A 15,646-nucleotide genomic window follows, 5' to 3' on the forward strand; every position below is an offset into this window, starting at 1 on the left:
GAATAAGGAATCACCAGAGCACTGTGATGAGAGGCATGAACCACATTGCCTCACATGGAAGAGGAACTCTCAGCTGAAGAATTGCCTCCATCATATTGGCCTATTCAAATGTGCATGGGGCATTTTATTGATAAATGATGTAGGAGGACCCAGCCCACTGTGGTGAGTGTCATCCCTAGGAATGTGGTCCTGGGTTGTGTGAGAAAGCAGATTGGAACAAGTCCTGGAGAGCAAGTCAGTAAGCAGTCTCTACTTTAATTCCTGCCTTCACTTCCCTTGATGGTGGACTGTAACCTGCCAGCCAATTAAATCCTTTCCTCTCTCAGGTTGATTTGGTTAGCATTTAATCACATAAACAGAAACAGACTAAGACAATGTACAAATTACTCCTTAGGGCCTGTGACACCAAACTAAGTATCTTGACAATGGCTACTTATGCTAAAACACCTCTGCTATTGTATAACTTTGCCTGGGAAAAGATGAAGAAAAGTCTATTTACCCCAGATAGGGAGCCAATGACAAATTAAAGAAGAGATTCCACCCATGTCTGGTTTAATGAGTCAGTGAGTTTATTAGGGTTTTATTAGAACTTTCTATTGCCCTCTGTCCTCCCCTTAAGTAGACAAGCACATGAGGATAGCTTAGCAACCTGGGCTCCTCTTGGTTTGGGTTTTACATATACTCCTCTTCTGATGGTGCACTGGGCAATCTAGGAACTTCACCTGCAGGTATTATGTATGCAAATCCCCATTTTAAGACTGCACCTACCATCCTAGGACATTACCTACCCCTAGTTGTGCTGCATGTGCACCCACCACAGACAATGGACAGGATTCTCTGTTCCAACAACCCACCATTATCTACCCTTTTACGTCCAGTTTCTATTTAGATATGTCTTGGTGTAAGATTGAGGAGACTGATCACATGGTCAGCCTCACTTCCATATGTCAGCACCCATTGTAAGGACAAGACCAGTCTTCCTCAACTCATTTTTGGTTCTTCAGATCCCTACTCAAAGCATCTACTATGTTACATGATTTTGAGGGGAGATAAAAAACAAATGTCTACTCACCCCATCTGAACAACCATGACAGACCAAAGAAACAATGTCTTCCATGTCTAGCTCATGAATAAGTGAGGTTATTAGGATGAAGGTTGCTTACAGGAGCATTGATCCAATGACAGCTGCATCACTGAAAAAGCCCACTGCAGCATGGCAATGATTCACCACAGCTGCAGCCATGGAGGCCCCTGCAGGATATGCAAGCACCTCAGCTGCAGCCATGGAGGCCCCTGCAGGATGTGCAAGCACCTCAGCTGGTATGAACTGCATCCCCACCCACTCCCCAAAATGCATACTACTTATATAACCTTGAGGATAGCTTCATAAACCCTTTGAATTTCTGAGACCTGTGATTTTCTTTCTGAGTCTTATTTTAGTTTATATTTAAAATGTGTCTTGTTTGTGGCATGCATGTTTACCTGTGTGTGGGTATTTCAGACTTATGTTGGGCCTCCTCCTCGTTGGCTTTCTACCTTTGTCATTAAGGCAGGGTCTCTCAACTGAACCTAAAACTTGCAGGTATACACACTCTAGCTAGCCAGCTTGGTCCATGGTCCCATTATCTCTATCTTCTGAGTGTAGAATTACAAGATAATTGCCACACCCACTCAACATTTATGTGGGTTCTGGAAATTGAGCTCTGGTCCTCAAATGTACATGCCAAGTGCTTTATGCACTGAGCATAAAGCGCCCAGCTTTCAGAGTCTTTGTTAGAATGTTTTGATTAGGAAGCAGTAGCTACAAAACATCTATTCATATCTTTTGTGTGTGTACATGTGTGTCTGTTTCTCTGTGTGTGTGTATTCAAGTGTGCATGTGAAGTTGAAATACAGAGAGGAAAGAATGGGAGAAAGTAGAGAGTTGAAGAGGTATTGGTGATAGTCATGTTCTGACATATTAATACACATGACCCTATGCTTAGGTTTCCTCATGATGGTAATGGATTGGCCAGTGTAAAGAAAATATATTAGAGGAAGAATTTATCTGATGACTACCTGGTAATAACCATTTCATATTGCCACAGTCAGTGGCTGTGGATAGGTTGAGTTTGAACTAGTTTTTTCAATGTCTCTCTAAGGAGAACTTTGGCATCTTCAGTCACTGTGTCGAGGAAAACCCGTTGAAAGTAAAAGATTTTCTCAATGTCAGGATCTATAACAAGGAGCTTATCATTATACAATTTCTCTAAATATTGGACAAACTTTTCTTCTAATGTTTCCCTATTCTTAGTTTCAAACAAATAAGGAGATTTAATGATTTTTTTCAGTTGTTCAACAGGCACTTGGGAATCCTTAGCAATGGATTCCAAGGATGTATCATCCACTCCAAAGAGGACTCGATAGTGGTTTAAACTTGCTGCCAGCTTCTCCTTGTCACACTCCTTGCCTGGTACATGAAGAACAGTGAACAATTCAAGTAAGGAGGTTTGTAAATAGATAAACTGCTGCATAGACTTGTGCTTTCTGTCAATGGCTGCCTCTGTGATATTAGGCAAGGAAAGTATAAAATTGTGGCGCTTTTGAGCAGGAAGATCCTGAATCAGGGTGCCCATCAGAACTGGAAAATCATAGTCAGATAAATTGTGGTTGGAAATCAAGAAAATCTGTGGTGCATCCATGTTATTGTCACGAAAAGAATTCACATAGGAGCTTCGGATCTGCTGCAGGATATTTTCTCTGTCAAAGGCACATGGTTTACATTTCTTTTCATTTTGTAAATCAATGTCCACCTTGGTTCTCACAAAGTAGTAATTCTTTTTCATAATTCTGATTGCTTTGGCAAGGTCTAGTTCAAGTTTTGTAAAACGTGTGGCAGAAACAATAATGAAGAAGTCATATTCTTGGAATTTCACTTTCTCCAGATAATCTTTTGGTGGAAATTTCATAGTTCCAATGCCAGGCAGGTCCCATAAAGTCAAAGTTTTAATTTTAGGGTGTTTGTATGGAGTTCTCTTCATGGTTGTCTCTGTTACCCCAACTTTAGCTGAACCTTTCTCATCATCTCTAACCCCTCTCAGGGCATTGATGAAGCTGGACTTCCCTCCTCCAGACTCTCCTGTCACAGCAATGTTGATTGGGGTGTTATCAATATTTTTTAATGCATCACTGATTACAGATTGTGCCTCCCGAATGTTTCCTCTTTTCAGATGAAATTCTATTAAACGAATGGTTTCCTGAGAAATAATTTTGTTTTCTGTCTTAATCTTCTTAAAATATTTAGTGAAGCTGGACAGCAAATCTCCACTGTCTTCATCCTTGGATGTATTAGAGAATAACTGACCCATGGCTCTGTTGAAAGGGGGCCCTGAAAGAAGGAAGGGAGAGTGAGTTGCATGAGACTGAAGAGGCCTTTGTGCTTAGCACTGTGTGCTCTGTGCTGCAGCCTCAGTTATGTTCTGATGTTAACTAGTTCCCAAATGTGTTTTGCTGATTACATTTGGTCAACAAGAAATGAACTAGAGTCCTTTTGGAGAAGAAAATCTCAGTTGAGGAATTGCCCTCATCAGATTATACTGGGAAATGTTTATGGGACATTTTCTTGATTGAGGATTGATGTAGGAGTTGGTTCTGGGTAGTTAAGAAAACATGCTCAAACTATGGAGAGCAAGCCAGTGAGCAGCATTCTCCCATTGTTCCTACCTTTACTCCTGTAGAGTTTCTGCCCTGACTTCCCTCAGTGATGGACTCTGAGCACAATATGTAAGCCCAAAAAAACTGTTTTCTTTTCAAAAAGCCTTTGGTCATGGTGTTTATAAAAGCAATAGAGAGCAAACTAGAACAAATTTCTACTAGCTCTCAATTAAACTTTTAATTGTGGAAAAATTAAAACTTAAGTAAGGGAAAATAATATAAAAATCTACCTGAGTCCTTTAGCCAGCATTAACAACTATAAGAACATGAGCAACTGTGTTGCTTCTAGCCTTACTGATATTCTATATTAAATCCAAGATATCTAGTTTCTCAAGCTGAAAAATAAATAATAATGAATGATAATTGACATCAGTGTTTAATCAATACCAAATCTCTAATGATTATACAAATCTTTTTTGTCTGTTTACTTATTTAGTTAGTTAGTTAGTTAGTGGGTTTTGTTTTTTTCTTTGTTCTTCAAGACATAGTTGCTCTGTGTAACAGTCCTAGCTCTCCTGGAACTTATTTTGTAGACCAGGCCAAGTGCTAGGAATAAAGGCATGTGACGACCACCACCCTTTGATTTATTTTTGTTTCCAAAAGATGTCAGTAAATCCAGCTATTGTATTTGGTTGAAATAATTCTTAATTTGCTTAAATTTACTTTCCTTCTGTCTTTTTTATTACTTGGAACTGATTTCCATAGGAATATGAACTTGCAATAATCCAAAACTTTTTACTCTTAAAGTCTGTGTTAAAAATCCATTGATTCACTACAATATCTCAGTGTCCACAAGTCATCATTTAGATTCACTGTTTTCTTTTAAATCTTTTACTTTATGAAATCAATCTAACTGTGCACTGGAGATGTAGGTCAATTGGCAGAGAGAGATTTACCATCATGAATAAGGTCTTAGGTTCAATCCCCAACACCTCATCACATGCAGGTGCTTGTGGGTCCCTGTAGTTCTGGTTTTCAGGGAGTAGAGATAAGAGGGACAATTACTTCCAGGTCATCCTTGGCACATAGTGCGTTAGAGGCTAGCCTAGGCTACTTGAGACCCTGTTTCAAAAAAAAAAAAAAGAATATCAACAGCAAATCCCCAATGTCACTCTGGAGCTTCCTCTTTCTGTCTCACCCATATCAATTGACAGACTTAATCTCTGTTTCCAAATCCAATCACAATTATCATTCTTCATATATTATCTTTTTCAAGACCTCCTCAATTGCAACCTAGATTACATCATCAACATTACTATATTTCCTATGATTGTTCTTGCAACAATATAAATTGTAGTGGTATTTGCTCTGCCCATGACCTTGGGCTATATGGCCCAAAGGAGGTGGTACTTCCTGCCTTTCCCTTTAAAAAAAATGGGTAACAGAATTTATTAAGATACAAATTGAGGAAATACACTCACAAATACAGAATGGAGTAGACAGCTGAAGTTGTCCTCTGATCTGACCAGGAGTGAATCCACCTTGCAGGCAGGAACAGGGAGAAGGGGCATGTGACCCTTCTCCAACTCCTTATAAGAGGTCACACACAATGGCAGAAAGCACTGCCTCCTTTGGGCTATATGATAAAAAAAAATTAGATATGAAACTTTAGACTCACAAATATAGGATAGATGATAGAATATTTTCTTTAATTTTGCCAAATAAAAATAGACTAAATATTGTAACTATAATTCTTACTTGATAACTGTTTATTATGTATAATTTTACTATATTAAGCTAAAACTTTTCCTTTTGATTAGATAAAAAAGGGGAAATGCTGAGGGATGTCTTTCTGTATGCTGTGAATATGTGTTGTTCCCATTGGTTAATAAATAAGCTGCTTTGGCCTATGGCAAGGCAGCTTAGAGGCGGGCAGGAAATCCAAGGAGAGAGACAGGAAAGAGAAAGGCAGAGTCTGGAGAGATGCCAGCCAGCTGCCAAAGGAGCAACATGTAATGGGACATAGATAAAGCCACTGAACATATGGCGATACATAGATTAATAGTTATGGGTTAATTTAAGTTTTAAGAGCCAGCTAGCAAGAAGCCTGCCACAGGCCATACAATTTGCAAATAGTATTAAGCCTCTGAATAATTATTTTATAAGTGGCCGCAGGACTGTGGGGCCAGATGGGACCAGAGGAAACTTTCGACTGCAATGAATGATCAGCCACAGTTATCCTATTGACACTGAAGCCTTGTCATGTCAAGTCAACTCCGAGAGGCACCAATAGGATCCCCAGTTTTCTCAGAGAAAGTTCATTACATATACAGTGTACATGCTACATACAACATAGCTTTGAATATAGTTTTTTCACTTCTGGGCTCTCTCGTGTCTGAATCCCAGTCACCCTGGTTGTCTTCTCATCTCAGGACTTTGTACTTCGTGACTGCTTCCTTTCCTTGTTACTCCCCCCCCCCCCCAACAGCCAATTCATAATTAACTTAATCACCTTTCTCTAGGTTCTGCTTCAGGTAGGCAGGATTCAGGATTTATAATCCCATTGGGATGTAAATTTGTTTCTGCCTCTACCATTGACCATTCTTTCATTATGCATCAGTTTCTCCACAGCACTTGCTGCCACATACTGTGTATCTGTCTAGGGTCATTTGCTGTCAGCCTCCCACAGTATAATGAACCTCGGGCAGCAGAATGTGCCCTTGTCTTGCTCACTTCTTCATCACCAGCACACGGGTGTACGGCGGGTTATCATCAGGCAATGGATGAAGGCTATGAGGAAAACACCAGATGTTTCTTCTGAACATTTGAGCCTGCTCTGTAGTTGTAACTGGTGTGTATGAAATTGAAATCCTACTAAATTAATAGCTGATGCTCAGAGTCAGACAAGAGCACAAAACAGTCTAATTCAAGACAGAAATATCCTAGAATCATACTGTGATGAGCCCAAGCATGCACAGAACATGCAGCGCCTGTCCAATCCACAGGACAAATGGGGACAGCTGTGCAGGAAACCAGAGCTGCAGAACACTGTTTAACTTGACTGCAGACACAGGCCAGGAAGGGGTGGCTAAAGAGAATGTCCTAAAAGGGAAGCTAGACCTGCTTAAATAAACACCATAGTCAGACTGAAGGGACAGTCACCCACAGAGCACAGACAGACAGACGTCCCTGCAGCACACAGGCTATTCTATCTTTTCAGTTCCCCTCTCATTCTTTCAGTTCTAGCACCTGGATTTGTGGTGCAGACTCCAGTGTGATAGTTGTTTGCAAGGTCTGTCCACTGAATGCAAACAGGAAATTAGTAGGGTGTAACACAGCAAGTGTTACAAAAGGAAGCCTGCCTAAGTGACAGCTGCCACCACATCCTGACACAGCTCAAGTTCTCACAGATGGAGAGAAGTTGCTTAGCACTCCTGCTTTACAATAAAGAAAAGCACAGTGAACAAGACTCTTCAGGCACAGATTTCCACAGCCAGCTACAACAGAAGCAGCCTGCAGAGAGACCTCTTCTCCACAGGCCAGAGGCCTCGGGATGCAAGGAATTAAATAGTTGACCATGAACTAGGCAGCAAGATGAGAGTGAGATACAGCAATCTCGTGCACACTGCAGAGATATTCCATTACCTGAAGCATCCGTTGACAGCCATTATAGGGAGAGTCATAAGAGGCAAGCCACAACAATTGGATACGTTTACTAAAAACAATATTCAGATCATTTCCTTTAGGTCTATCTCAGCTTGAAGGACTGGCAAAGACCATCCCTAAGCCTGCCCAATCCAGCTCCCATCAAAACACTCTAGCATCCAAGCTGAGGATCCCTCTCTCAGAGCACCTTCCTAAGTGACTTGTTACCTATCAGCTCTTCAGAGAAAAGAGATGGTGAGGGTTAAAAGTTAAATATGAATGCTCCTGTCCGCTTACCAGAAAATTCTGTGTCCAGTGTATGCACTCACTGCAGGTCAGCTGCAGGAACCGCTATCCACTGCACTCCAGGCTCTTCACATGAACCCACCCCTGCTTCCTCTGTGGAAATGAGCAGGTTCATGTCAGTTCAGCAAAACTTAACACACTCTTCTGGGCTCTGCCCCCTCCCCTCTCAGTGTGTTTTTGCCAATCATGGAAGACCATCTAGTTGCTTTGCAGAATCACTTGCATTTCCAAGAAGAGGAAAGTGAAATAAAATGAACAGCTGTTTTTCATTCTATCAACACTTCCTTTCTTGGCATAAAAAGCTGGGCGGTCCTAAAATAACAATGTGGAACAGGGCTTGGAAAAAGAAGGGGAACACAGAGAAGCAGATTACTAGCTAGACTCTAATACAACCCTTGAAAGACAACTTTCCTGGTCCCCAACTCCACAAATGCAGCGTGAACTGAAGTCACACAACACATTGTATGGGGTCCTGTGCAGATGCCAAATTAATTTCACCCAAGACACAACCCATTTGACCCCCTCTATATACAACCTTATTTCTTCACAATTGTGGGTTCATGGTCCCTAATTCTTGTCCTTCTCAACTCCCCTATTAATGCAGGGGTTTGCCTGACTTAGGATTGACAGGTCTTACACATGCTGTCATGACCACTGTGAGTTTATGTGGAGCTGTCCTGCAGTGTCCAGAAGACACTGATTCCTTGTGATCAACCACCAGCTCTGGCTCCTACAGTCTTTTCACCCTTTCTTCCTCAGCCATCCCTGTGCCTTTGGAAGTAGAAATATGTATATTCCATTTAGTTCTGGATATTTATCAGTGTCTTATTCTATGCATCTTGGCCAGTTGTGGATATTGATTACCATCTACTGCAAATATGAGCTTCAATGATAGGGGTTAAGCAATAGCCTAACCTATGGGTGTAATGGAAAATCATTAAATATTATGTCCATTTAGCATAACAATAGTAGTAGGTTCTCACTAGGGTATATGACCCATATAGCCTCAGGCTATTGTCTAGATATGGTACCAAATATGGGTTTCATATTGTGGAGTAATATAAAACCAATCAGGATGTAGTTCATTACTACCATGGCATTCTTCTCACTATAACATTGGTGGTTATATCTTATCTGTCCAGTCATTATTGTAGCTCACAGAATTCACACCTGGATATGATCAATGTTTCATTTTCTCCTCTGCTAGTGTGGCTAGAACCTTCCAGCACTATGAAAGATAACCACTATGGATGGATCTTCTGCATCTGTATTAGTTTGATTTTTTTCCATGTTCTATAACTCAGGAATGTGGTGTTTTCACTAACAGGATCCCACTATCAATATCTGGAAGGTAACCAAGGGCACTGACAATGGTCTGTAATTACCAGGGTTATCACTGGCCAACAAGTCCAAAAAAGCTAAGTAATTCCTGTGTCTGTCTGGGAGCCTGCAGAGGTTTCCTAGTGAGATCTGAGCTTGCTTTACCAACAGAGCTGCATAAGAGGATGATTGGACCATGGGCCTGGGTACCAGGTGTTTGGAAAGGTATATACTTGGTTGTATCTAGCAAAGGGGAGGTTTTTCACCTTATCCCTTGGCATTGTTATAAAAAGCCCTTTTGAGTCAAGTTCTGGGCCATTGGATATTGACCAAGATCCTCCCAAAGCTATCCTGTGTTTCTGTCTCTCTTCTTCTTTGCTAGGCCTATCATTCTATCTACAGGTTCCTTATTCCTCTCTCTTCCTCACAGGAACTCTTTAAAAAGGTGGGAGCAGGCCTCCCACAAGTCTGGGCTCTTGATTTGTTACCTTGTGGTGCCTAGCAGGGACACTGTTGCCCCAGGAGAGGGCAACTCCATCTTCTTTTTTATATGTGTATAGATATAATTAGGAAGCCTCTACATTTGGAGGTTACATATGGTATTTTGAAAACCCTTTAGTGTTATTTATCCCTTCTACTTTCACTCCCCTCCCCTATTCTCACCTCCCAGCTCAATTTAACCCTTCTTTGTCCACATTTCTCTTTTAAACCTCATTTTCCTTCTCTTGCAAGTCTCACTCCATGGCACCATAGTAACTTCCAACCCTCTGTGGGTATCACAAATGGAACACACATATCTGAAGGGTTGAAGCTAAGTTCTACACATGAGAGGGATTAAATGATGTTTGTCTTTCTGAGTCTTTCTTACCTCACTCAGAATGATTGTATTCATCTCCAGCCAATTCCCCATAAATTTCATAGTTCCCATTTTGCTTAACAGATGAGTAATATTCCATTCTGTAAAGCTGCACATTTTCCTCATCCATTCATCAGTTGATGGGCATCTAAGATTGTTTTCCATTTCTTGGCCATTGTGAATACAGCAGGAATGATTGAGGAGCAAGTAGCTCAAAAGCAGGAATAAAGGCATTTGAGAATATTCCCAAGAGTATTACAGGTGGATCATGTAGTAAATCTATGTTCCCTCTTTGTAGAGCTTCCATACAATTTATCATAGTAACTGCCCCAGTTTGCACTCCCACCATCAGGGACTGAGTGTTCTCCTCTCCCCACACCCACAGCAGCATTTGCTACTATTTGTACTTTTGTTTCTAGCCATTCTGACTAGGGTGAGGTGAAATCTTAAAGTAGTTTTGACTTGTGTGTCCTTGATGGGTAAAAATGTTGAACATTTCAGGGCAGTGATGGAACTCTCTTTAATCACAGCACTTGCCAGGCAGATGCAGGTAGATCTCTGTGAGTTTGAGGCCAGCCTGATCTACAAAGCAAGTTCCAGGAGTACCAAAACTGTTACACAGAGAAACCTTGTCTCAAAAAAAAAAAAAAAAGAATGTTTATTTTTTAGGCATTTGCATGTCATCTTTTCAGAACTTTCTGTTTAGATTATGCTCCATTTTTAGATTGTGTTGTTTGTTTTCTTGATGTTTAATATTTATTTACAGATTCCAAATACTAAGCCCCTGTCCAGAACATAGCTGGTAAACATTTTTCCCATTCTATAAGATTTCCTCCTCACTCAAGTGATAGTGTCTTTTAAAAATATTATGAGACAGCATCTTCCTTTGTATCTCATGTAGGTCCAGCATCCCTATAGTACTATATAGTCCACACTGGCCTTGAGCTCCAGGTGATTCTCCTGCCTCAGCCTCCTGGCTGCTGAGATTACAGCTGTGAATCACCATGCCTTGACTGACTCAGAAACATACTTTTTGATCTTGTGAGCCAATATACAGCTTATTGGCATTGTGTGTACATTAAACAGCCCTCTGTGGGTTAGATTGAAGGGTGTAGTATCTAGTCTAATTTCAATTTCTTTGAGTTCCCATGAGAAATCATACACAGCTCACCTATAGCAGCTGTTTTTAGGAACTCTGGTTCATTCTAAGCATATCTGCTGGGTGGACATTGAGTAGAATCTGGTCACGAGTGGCAGAGATCAGCCAACATCAATGAAGACACCTGCTGAAAGACCCTAACCCTCCAGGCTTGAACTAAAAAGCTAGTTCCAATGGCAGACTGACTCAGCCACAATGTAACAATGTTAAGAGATTTCTATTAAGAGATGCAGTCAACTGTGACTGGGATAATTGCAAGTGTTCCAGGAAAGACCACTGTAACCTTTGTGTAACTTTCACTCCCACCCTGATACCCCCCTTGAGGTTTCCAGAAGAATGTGCATGCGGATGTGACTGTACCCACCCTGTGATCAGGCCATGATCTTGTGAAATTAGCCTCTAGACATAAATCAATCAAAACGAAATTGTATGGGAATTGTATGATCCTGTGGCTTTTTGTGGGTTTTTCCTTTAAAAGCACTTATGTGGCTGCAGTAGGATGCGACTCTTGCTCTCAGGACAGGAGTATCCCGACTGTACAGCCACATCAATAAGCCTCTTGCTGTTTGCATCAACTGGACCGGAGTCTGGGTTCTTGGGGCACCCACCCGAGAAGGTAGTACCCTGGGTTTGGGGTCTATCACTGCCATGGTCAATTTTGTCATCTGAGCCACTAGAGCTCATTTCCAGAGTTGTAATTTGATTAGGTGTTGATGATGTTCTTCTTTTCCCCTGGGCTGGGTCAGAACCTGGGGCGCTGTCTGCTCACAGTTCTTAGAGAAAAGTGAGAGCTGTTCTGACCTTGGAAGGAATGCAGGACTCCCAGTGGACAAGGATAGCTACATTCCCAGTCATTGCCGGGAATTCGAAACTGAAACTCCTTCTCTATGCTGCTTGCTGGTCAGAAATGGTGCACACAGGGAATGTGGGAAGAAATGGAAGCAAGAGAGGGGACGCTGTGGTTGAGCCTCCCCTCTCCATGGAGACCCTTCACTCTTCCTTCTCCCTGTCTGTCCCTTTCTCACCGGCACACCGTCCTTCAGCCCCACCACGGTACATTCACCCCCATGTTTTGTATTTTTCAACATGTTCTTATGAAGGCAGACTGGCCTTGTATTTCAGTGGAACAGTTGATGACCTTAAATTTCTGTTTGTTTTATCTCCAGCTCCCCAGTGCTGGCATCACTGGTGTGATTTGGTAATCCAGGGTTTCTGAACTCTACCAACTGAACTACACCCCTAGTCTTTCCCTTTGCTTCTTTGTTTGTTTGTTTGTTTGGTTTTTCGAGACAGGGTTTCTCTGTGTAGTTTTGCGCCTTTCCTGTAACTCACTTGGTAGCCCAGGCTGGCCTTGAACTCACAGAGATCCTCCTGGCTCTGCCTCCCGAGTGCTGGGATTAAAGGCGTGCGCCACCACCGCCCGGCTTACCCTTGCTTCTTTTCAAAAAAAAATTTAAATAATGTTTATTTATTTATTTATTTATTTATTTATTTATTTAGATATGGTGATTATACAGACCTTTGCTACTTTGTAGGACCACTTATCTCTAAAAGTGAAATATTTAGGGTTGGAGTGTTGGCTCAGTGGTAAAGCATGAGGACCTCACTTTTGAGGACACCCACAAAAGCCATGTATGATGAAGTGGGATCACTGTGCAGTCTTCTACCCAACAATGATAATTAGGGTCAATGAGAGACCCTGTCTTAAAAAATAAGTTGGAAAGTGAAGAGAAACACACCATACATTGATCCCCAGCTTCCATATGTACATGCATGGTTGAGTGCACACATGTATACACACACACACACACACACACACATACACACATGAATATACATCACAAACACACAATATACACCACATGCACAAAAATCAAATTTGAATTTCCAAAAATGCTAAAAAGTTTTCGTAATGTATTGAGAAGTAAAAAGCCATTTCTAGCCAATGACATGATCAGAAAATGATTCCCATCTTCTGAGTCTGATTTCAGCCTTGCCTAACTGATGGAAAATAATGATGCATATACTCTTTACACTAATCTCCTTTTACTGCTTGCTACAGATGTCAGTTACTTGAAATGATCTTATTTGTAGGATAACTTCAGTGTTGCGTGTTTATCAGTGAGAATTGGAAACGGAAGCAGTGACAACCTCGGTGGGGCTGTAGTGTCCTCAAAAGAGAACTAACTGCCTTACATTGGCTTAGGAGTTGTTTCAGAAAGGCCTACTTGTTTAGTTGCCTCATTAGACTTCTTGAGGGGTTTAAATGTCATCAGTTGATTATAAAAGGGCATCTGGTGTGGTGATATTTTATTTGGGCTGTAATGTGATGATATTTTATTTGTATGTTAATAAATAAAGCTTGCCTAGAGATCAGAGAACATAGAAAGCCAGCCATAAACAAAAGTCAGGCTGAAAGACCCTAGCCCTTTAGGCTTACACCCCCAAGCCTCAGGAAAAGAGAAACTTCAAGCACCAGGAAATGAGAAACTAAAAAACTAGTTCCAAGGGCCACCTGACTCAGCCATCATTCAACCACCCCCTCAATGTAACAATGTAAAAATATTTCTGTTAAGAGATGTGCTCAACTGTGACTGGGATAGTTGCAGGTGTTCCAGAAAGGACCACTGCGACCTTTGTGTAAACTCCACTCCCACCCTGATACCCCCCTTGAGGTTTCAGGAAGAATGTACCTGTTGACATAACTGTACCCCCTCTGTGATCACTCTGTAACCAGACCATGATCTTGTGAAATGAAACTGTATGGGAATTGTAATCTTATGGCTTTTGTGGGTTTTTCCTTTAAAAGCCCCCATGGGGCTGCAGTAAGATGTGGCTCTTGCTCTTTGGAGCAGAGTTTGCCCTTCTGTACAGTTGCCAATAAGCCTCTTGCTATTGCATCAACTGGACTGGAGTCTGGGTTCTTGGGGTGCCCACTCAAGAAGGTAGTACCCTGGGTCTGGGGTCTATCAAGGCAATGGTAGCACACACTCTTAATCAGATGACATGGCAGGCAGAGTCTCTGTGCATTCAAGGACACAGCCAAGCATGATGACACAAGCCTTTAATCCCAGTACCAACCATAGAGACCTGGAGGTCTGTACAGACAGGTAGTGACGAGGAAGTGAGGCGGCTGGGCTAAGAGTCAATGAGAAGGCAGAACAGCAAGGCAATAAAGGTGCAGGTTACACAGGAAGAAGCTTGTTTGCTTGGGAAGCTACAGCAGCGTGGTGAGCTAAGGTTAGCTGGTGGCTATTCCTATTTCTCTGATCTCTATAGCGTTCAACCCTGTATTTTGCTCTGTGTTTCTTATTTAATAAGACTGTTTAGAAATTCATCTACAATCTGGCCTCAGGATACATAAAAGCTTCACTAGCTTTTTGACACTGTAGTACTAATCATGTATACAGAGAAATGCAATGGCCACACAGATCTCCCAACTAGCATCCATTGGGGTAGACTGAAAGGCCATGAAGAGTTTCAAAAGAGACACACTGCCCTGCACCTCAATGGTCAGTAGGAAACAAAGCTGAATCTCCTGATTCTAGGCATAAGTGATTTTAGTGAATGACTTATAAAGCTGTACAATGTTAGTGTATATTAGCATATTATGGAAATACATTGTGGAGATGTAGTGCTTAATGGGAAAGCACCTGTGGTTTCTGGCATAGATATTTTAAACCAAGGAAAGGAATCATAATTAATTAACTATATTGTCCAGGTCCATCACATCTTACACATGATGAGATGCCACAGTTTAGTGACATTCCACAGTAGGCATAGACTGATGCAGAGATGAATATCTCTAACTGTTATAAACAGGTGCACCTGTCTATCAATTCTTCTATGGAGAATTCTGACTTGAACATGGGAGTAACTGCTTTCTCAACGTTATATGCCTGTGCTGGACAGATTGCTCAGTGGTTAAGAGCATGCACTGCTCTGAAAGAGGACCAGAGTTTGTTACTAGCACCCATGTCAGAGGGACTCACAACTGCCTCTAATTCTAGCTCCAGAGATTTCCAGTGCCTCTGACTGACCCTGCACCCACATGCACATACTTTGATCTTCATAGTACATATACATGATTAAAAATAAAGTGAATCTTTAAAAAGCTTATACTGTTGAATGTCAAACCCACTGCCCACCAGTATATATTTTTCTATTTTCCCATGTGTTTCTTTAGAAGACTCTTCAAAACACCATTCAGTGGCTCAAAGTTGAGATGGTGCTCACTCCTCTCAGGTATTGCCACTCCCCTTAGGAACACTGTCATTTTGTATTACCATTGAAGCAGGTGACCGTATTTCTATGGATAAGCTGTCACACTATGCCATTTCTCAGCATTCAGTTGGAGAATGAGTATCTTTTAACTAATGCCATTAATGTGCGCATTTATGTTTTTCCAATTTTTTCCCACCACCCTTTTCTTCTCGATCCCTCCCCACTTAAATTCAGGTTCAGGATAAACTGACATAGTGGGTTCTATCATAGTGTCTTGGCTTCAAACTACCAACCTTTGGATTACATCCCTATCCAGAGCATTTGTCCTTTTGAAGGCCTTCTCCAAACATGGATGTCTATATAGGATTATTAGAATGGCTTGCAAGCTGTGGCCCAGCTAGTCCAACAATGGCTGTCTACCAATGGACGTTCCAAGAATGGAATCTAGTTGAATGTCTCGGCTGGTCCCCAGTATACATGGGAATCCCAAAGAATTAGGCTTT

General features: G+C 41.5%; 1 protein-coding gene across 6 annotated transcripts; it reads right to left on the reverse strand.

Annotated features, from left to right (window-relative positions):
• Positions 1 to 548: 548 nt before the first annotated feature.
• Positions 549 to 7,798, reverse strand: LOC102912084 (interferon-inducible GTPase 1-like). Of its 6 annotated transcripts, none has more exons than XR_013046119.1 (4): positions 7,576 to 7,798; positions 5,115 to 5,269; positions 1,313 to 3,367; positions 549 to 1,270 (listed from the first exon to the last, which is right to left on the reverse strand). XR_013046119.1 is itself a non-coding variant. In XM_076555297.1 (4 exons), exon 4 carries the CDS (start codon positions 3,345 to 3,347, stop codon positions 2,088 to 2,090), a length of 1,260 nt encoding a protein of 419 aa, XP_076411412.1. In that variant the 5' UTR covers positions 3,348 to 3,367; positions 4,590 to 4,755; positions 5,115 to 5,269; positions 7,576 to 7,798; the 3' UTR covers positions 549 to 2,087. The 6 variants fall into 6 exon arrangements, 5 of the variants coding, with proteins under 5 accessions (XP_076411412.1, XP_076411413.1, XP_076411411.1 ...); XM_076555297.1 differs by adding an exon at positions 4,590 to 4,755 and having other exon boundaries at positions 549 to 3,367; XM_076555298.1 differs by lacking the exon at positions 5,115 to 5,269 and adding an exon at positions 4,590 to 4,755 and having other exon boundaries at positions 549 to 3,367.
• Positions 7,799 to 15,646: the final 7,848 nt, after the last annotated feature.

Source organism: Peromyscus maniculatus, chromosome 19 (genome assembly GCF_049852395.1).
Source record: "Peromyscus maniculatus bairdii isolate BWxNUB_F1_BW_parent chromosome 19, HU_Pman_BW_mat_3.1, whole genome shotgun sequence".
NCBI lineage: Eukaryota > Metazoa > Chordata > Mammalia > Rodentia > Cricetidae > Peromyscus > Peromyscus maniculatus.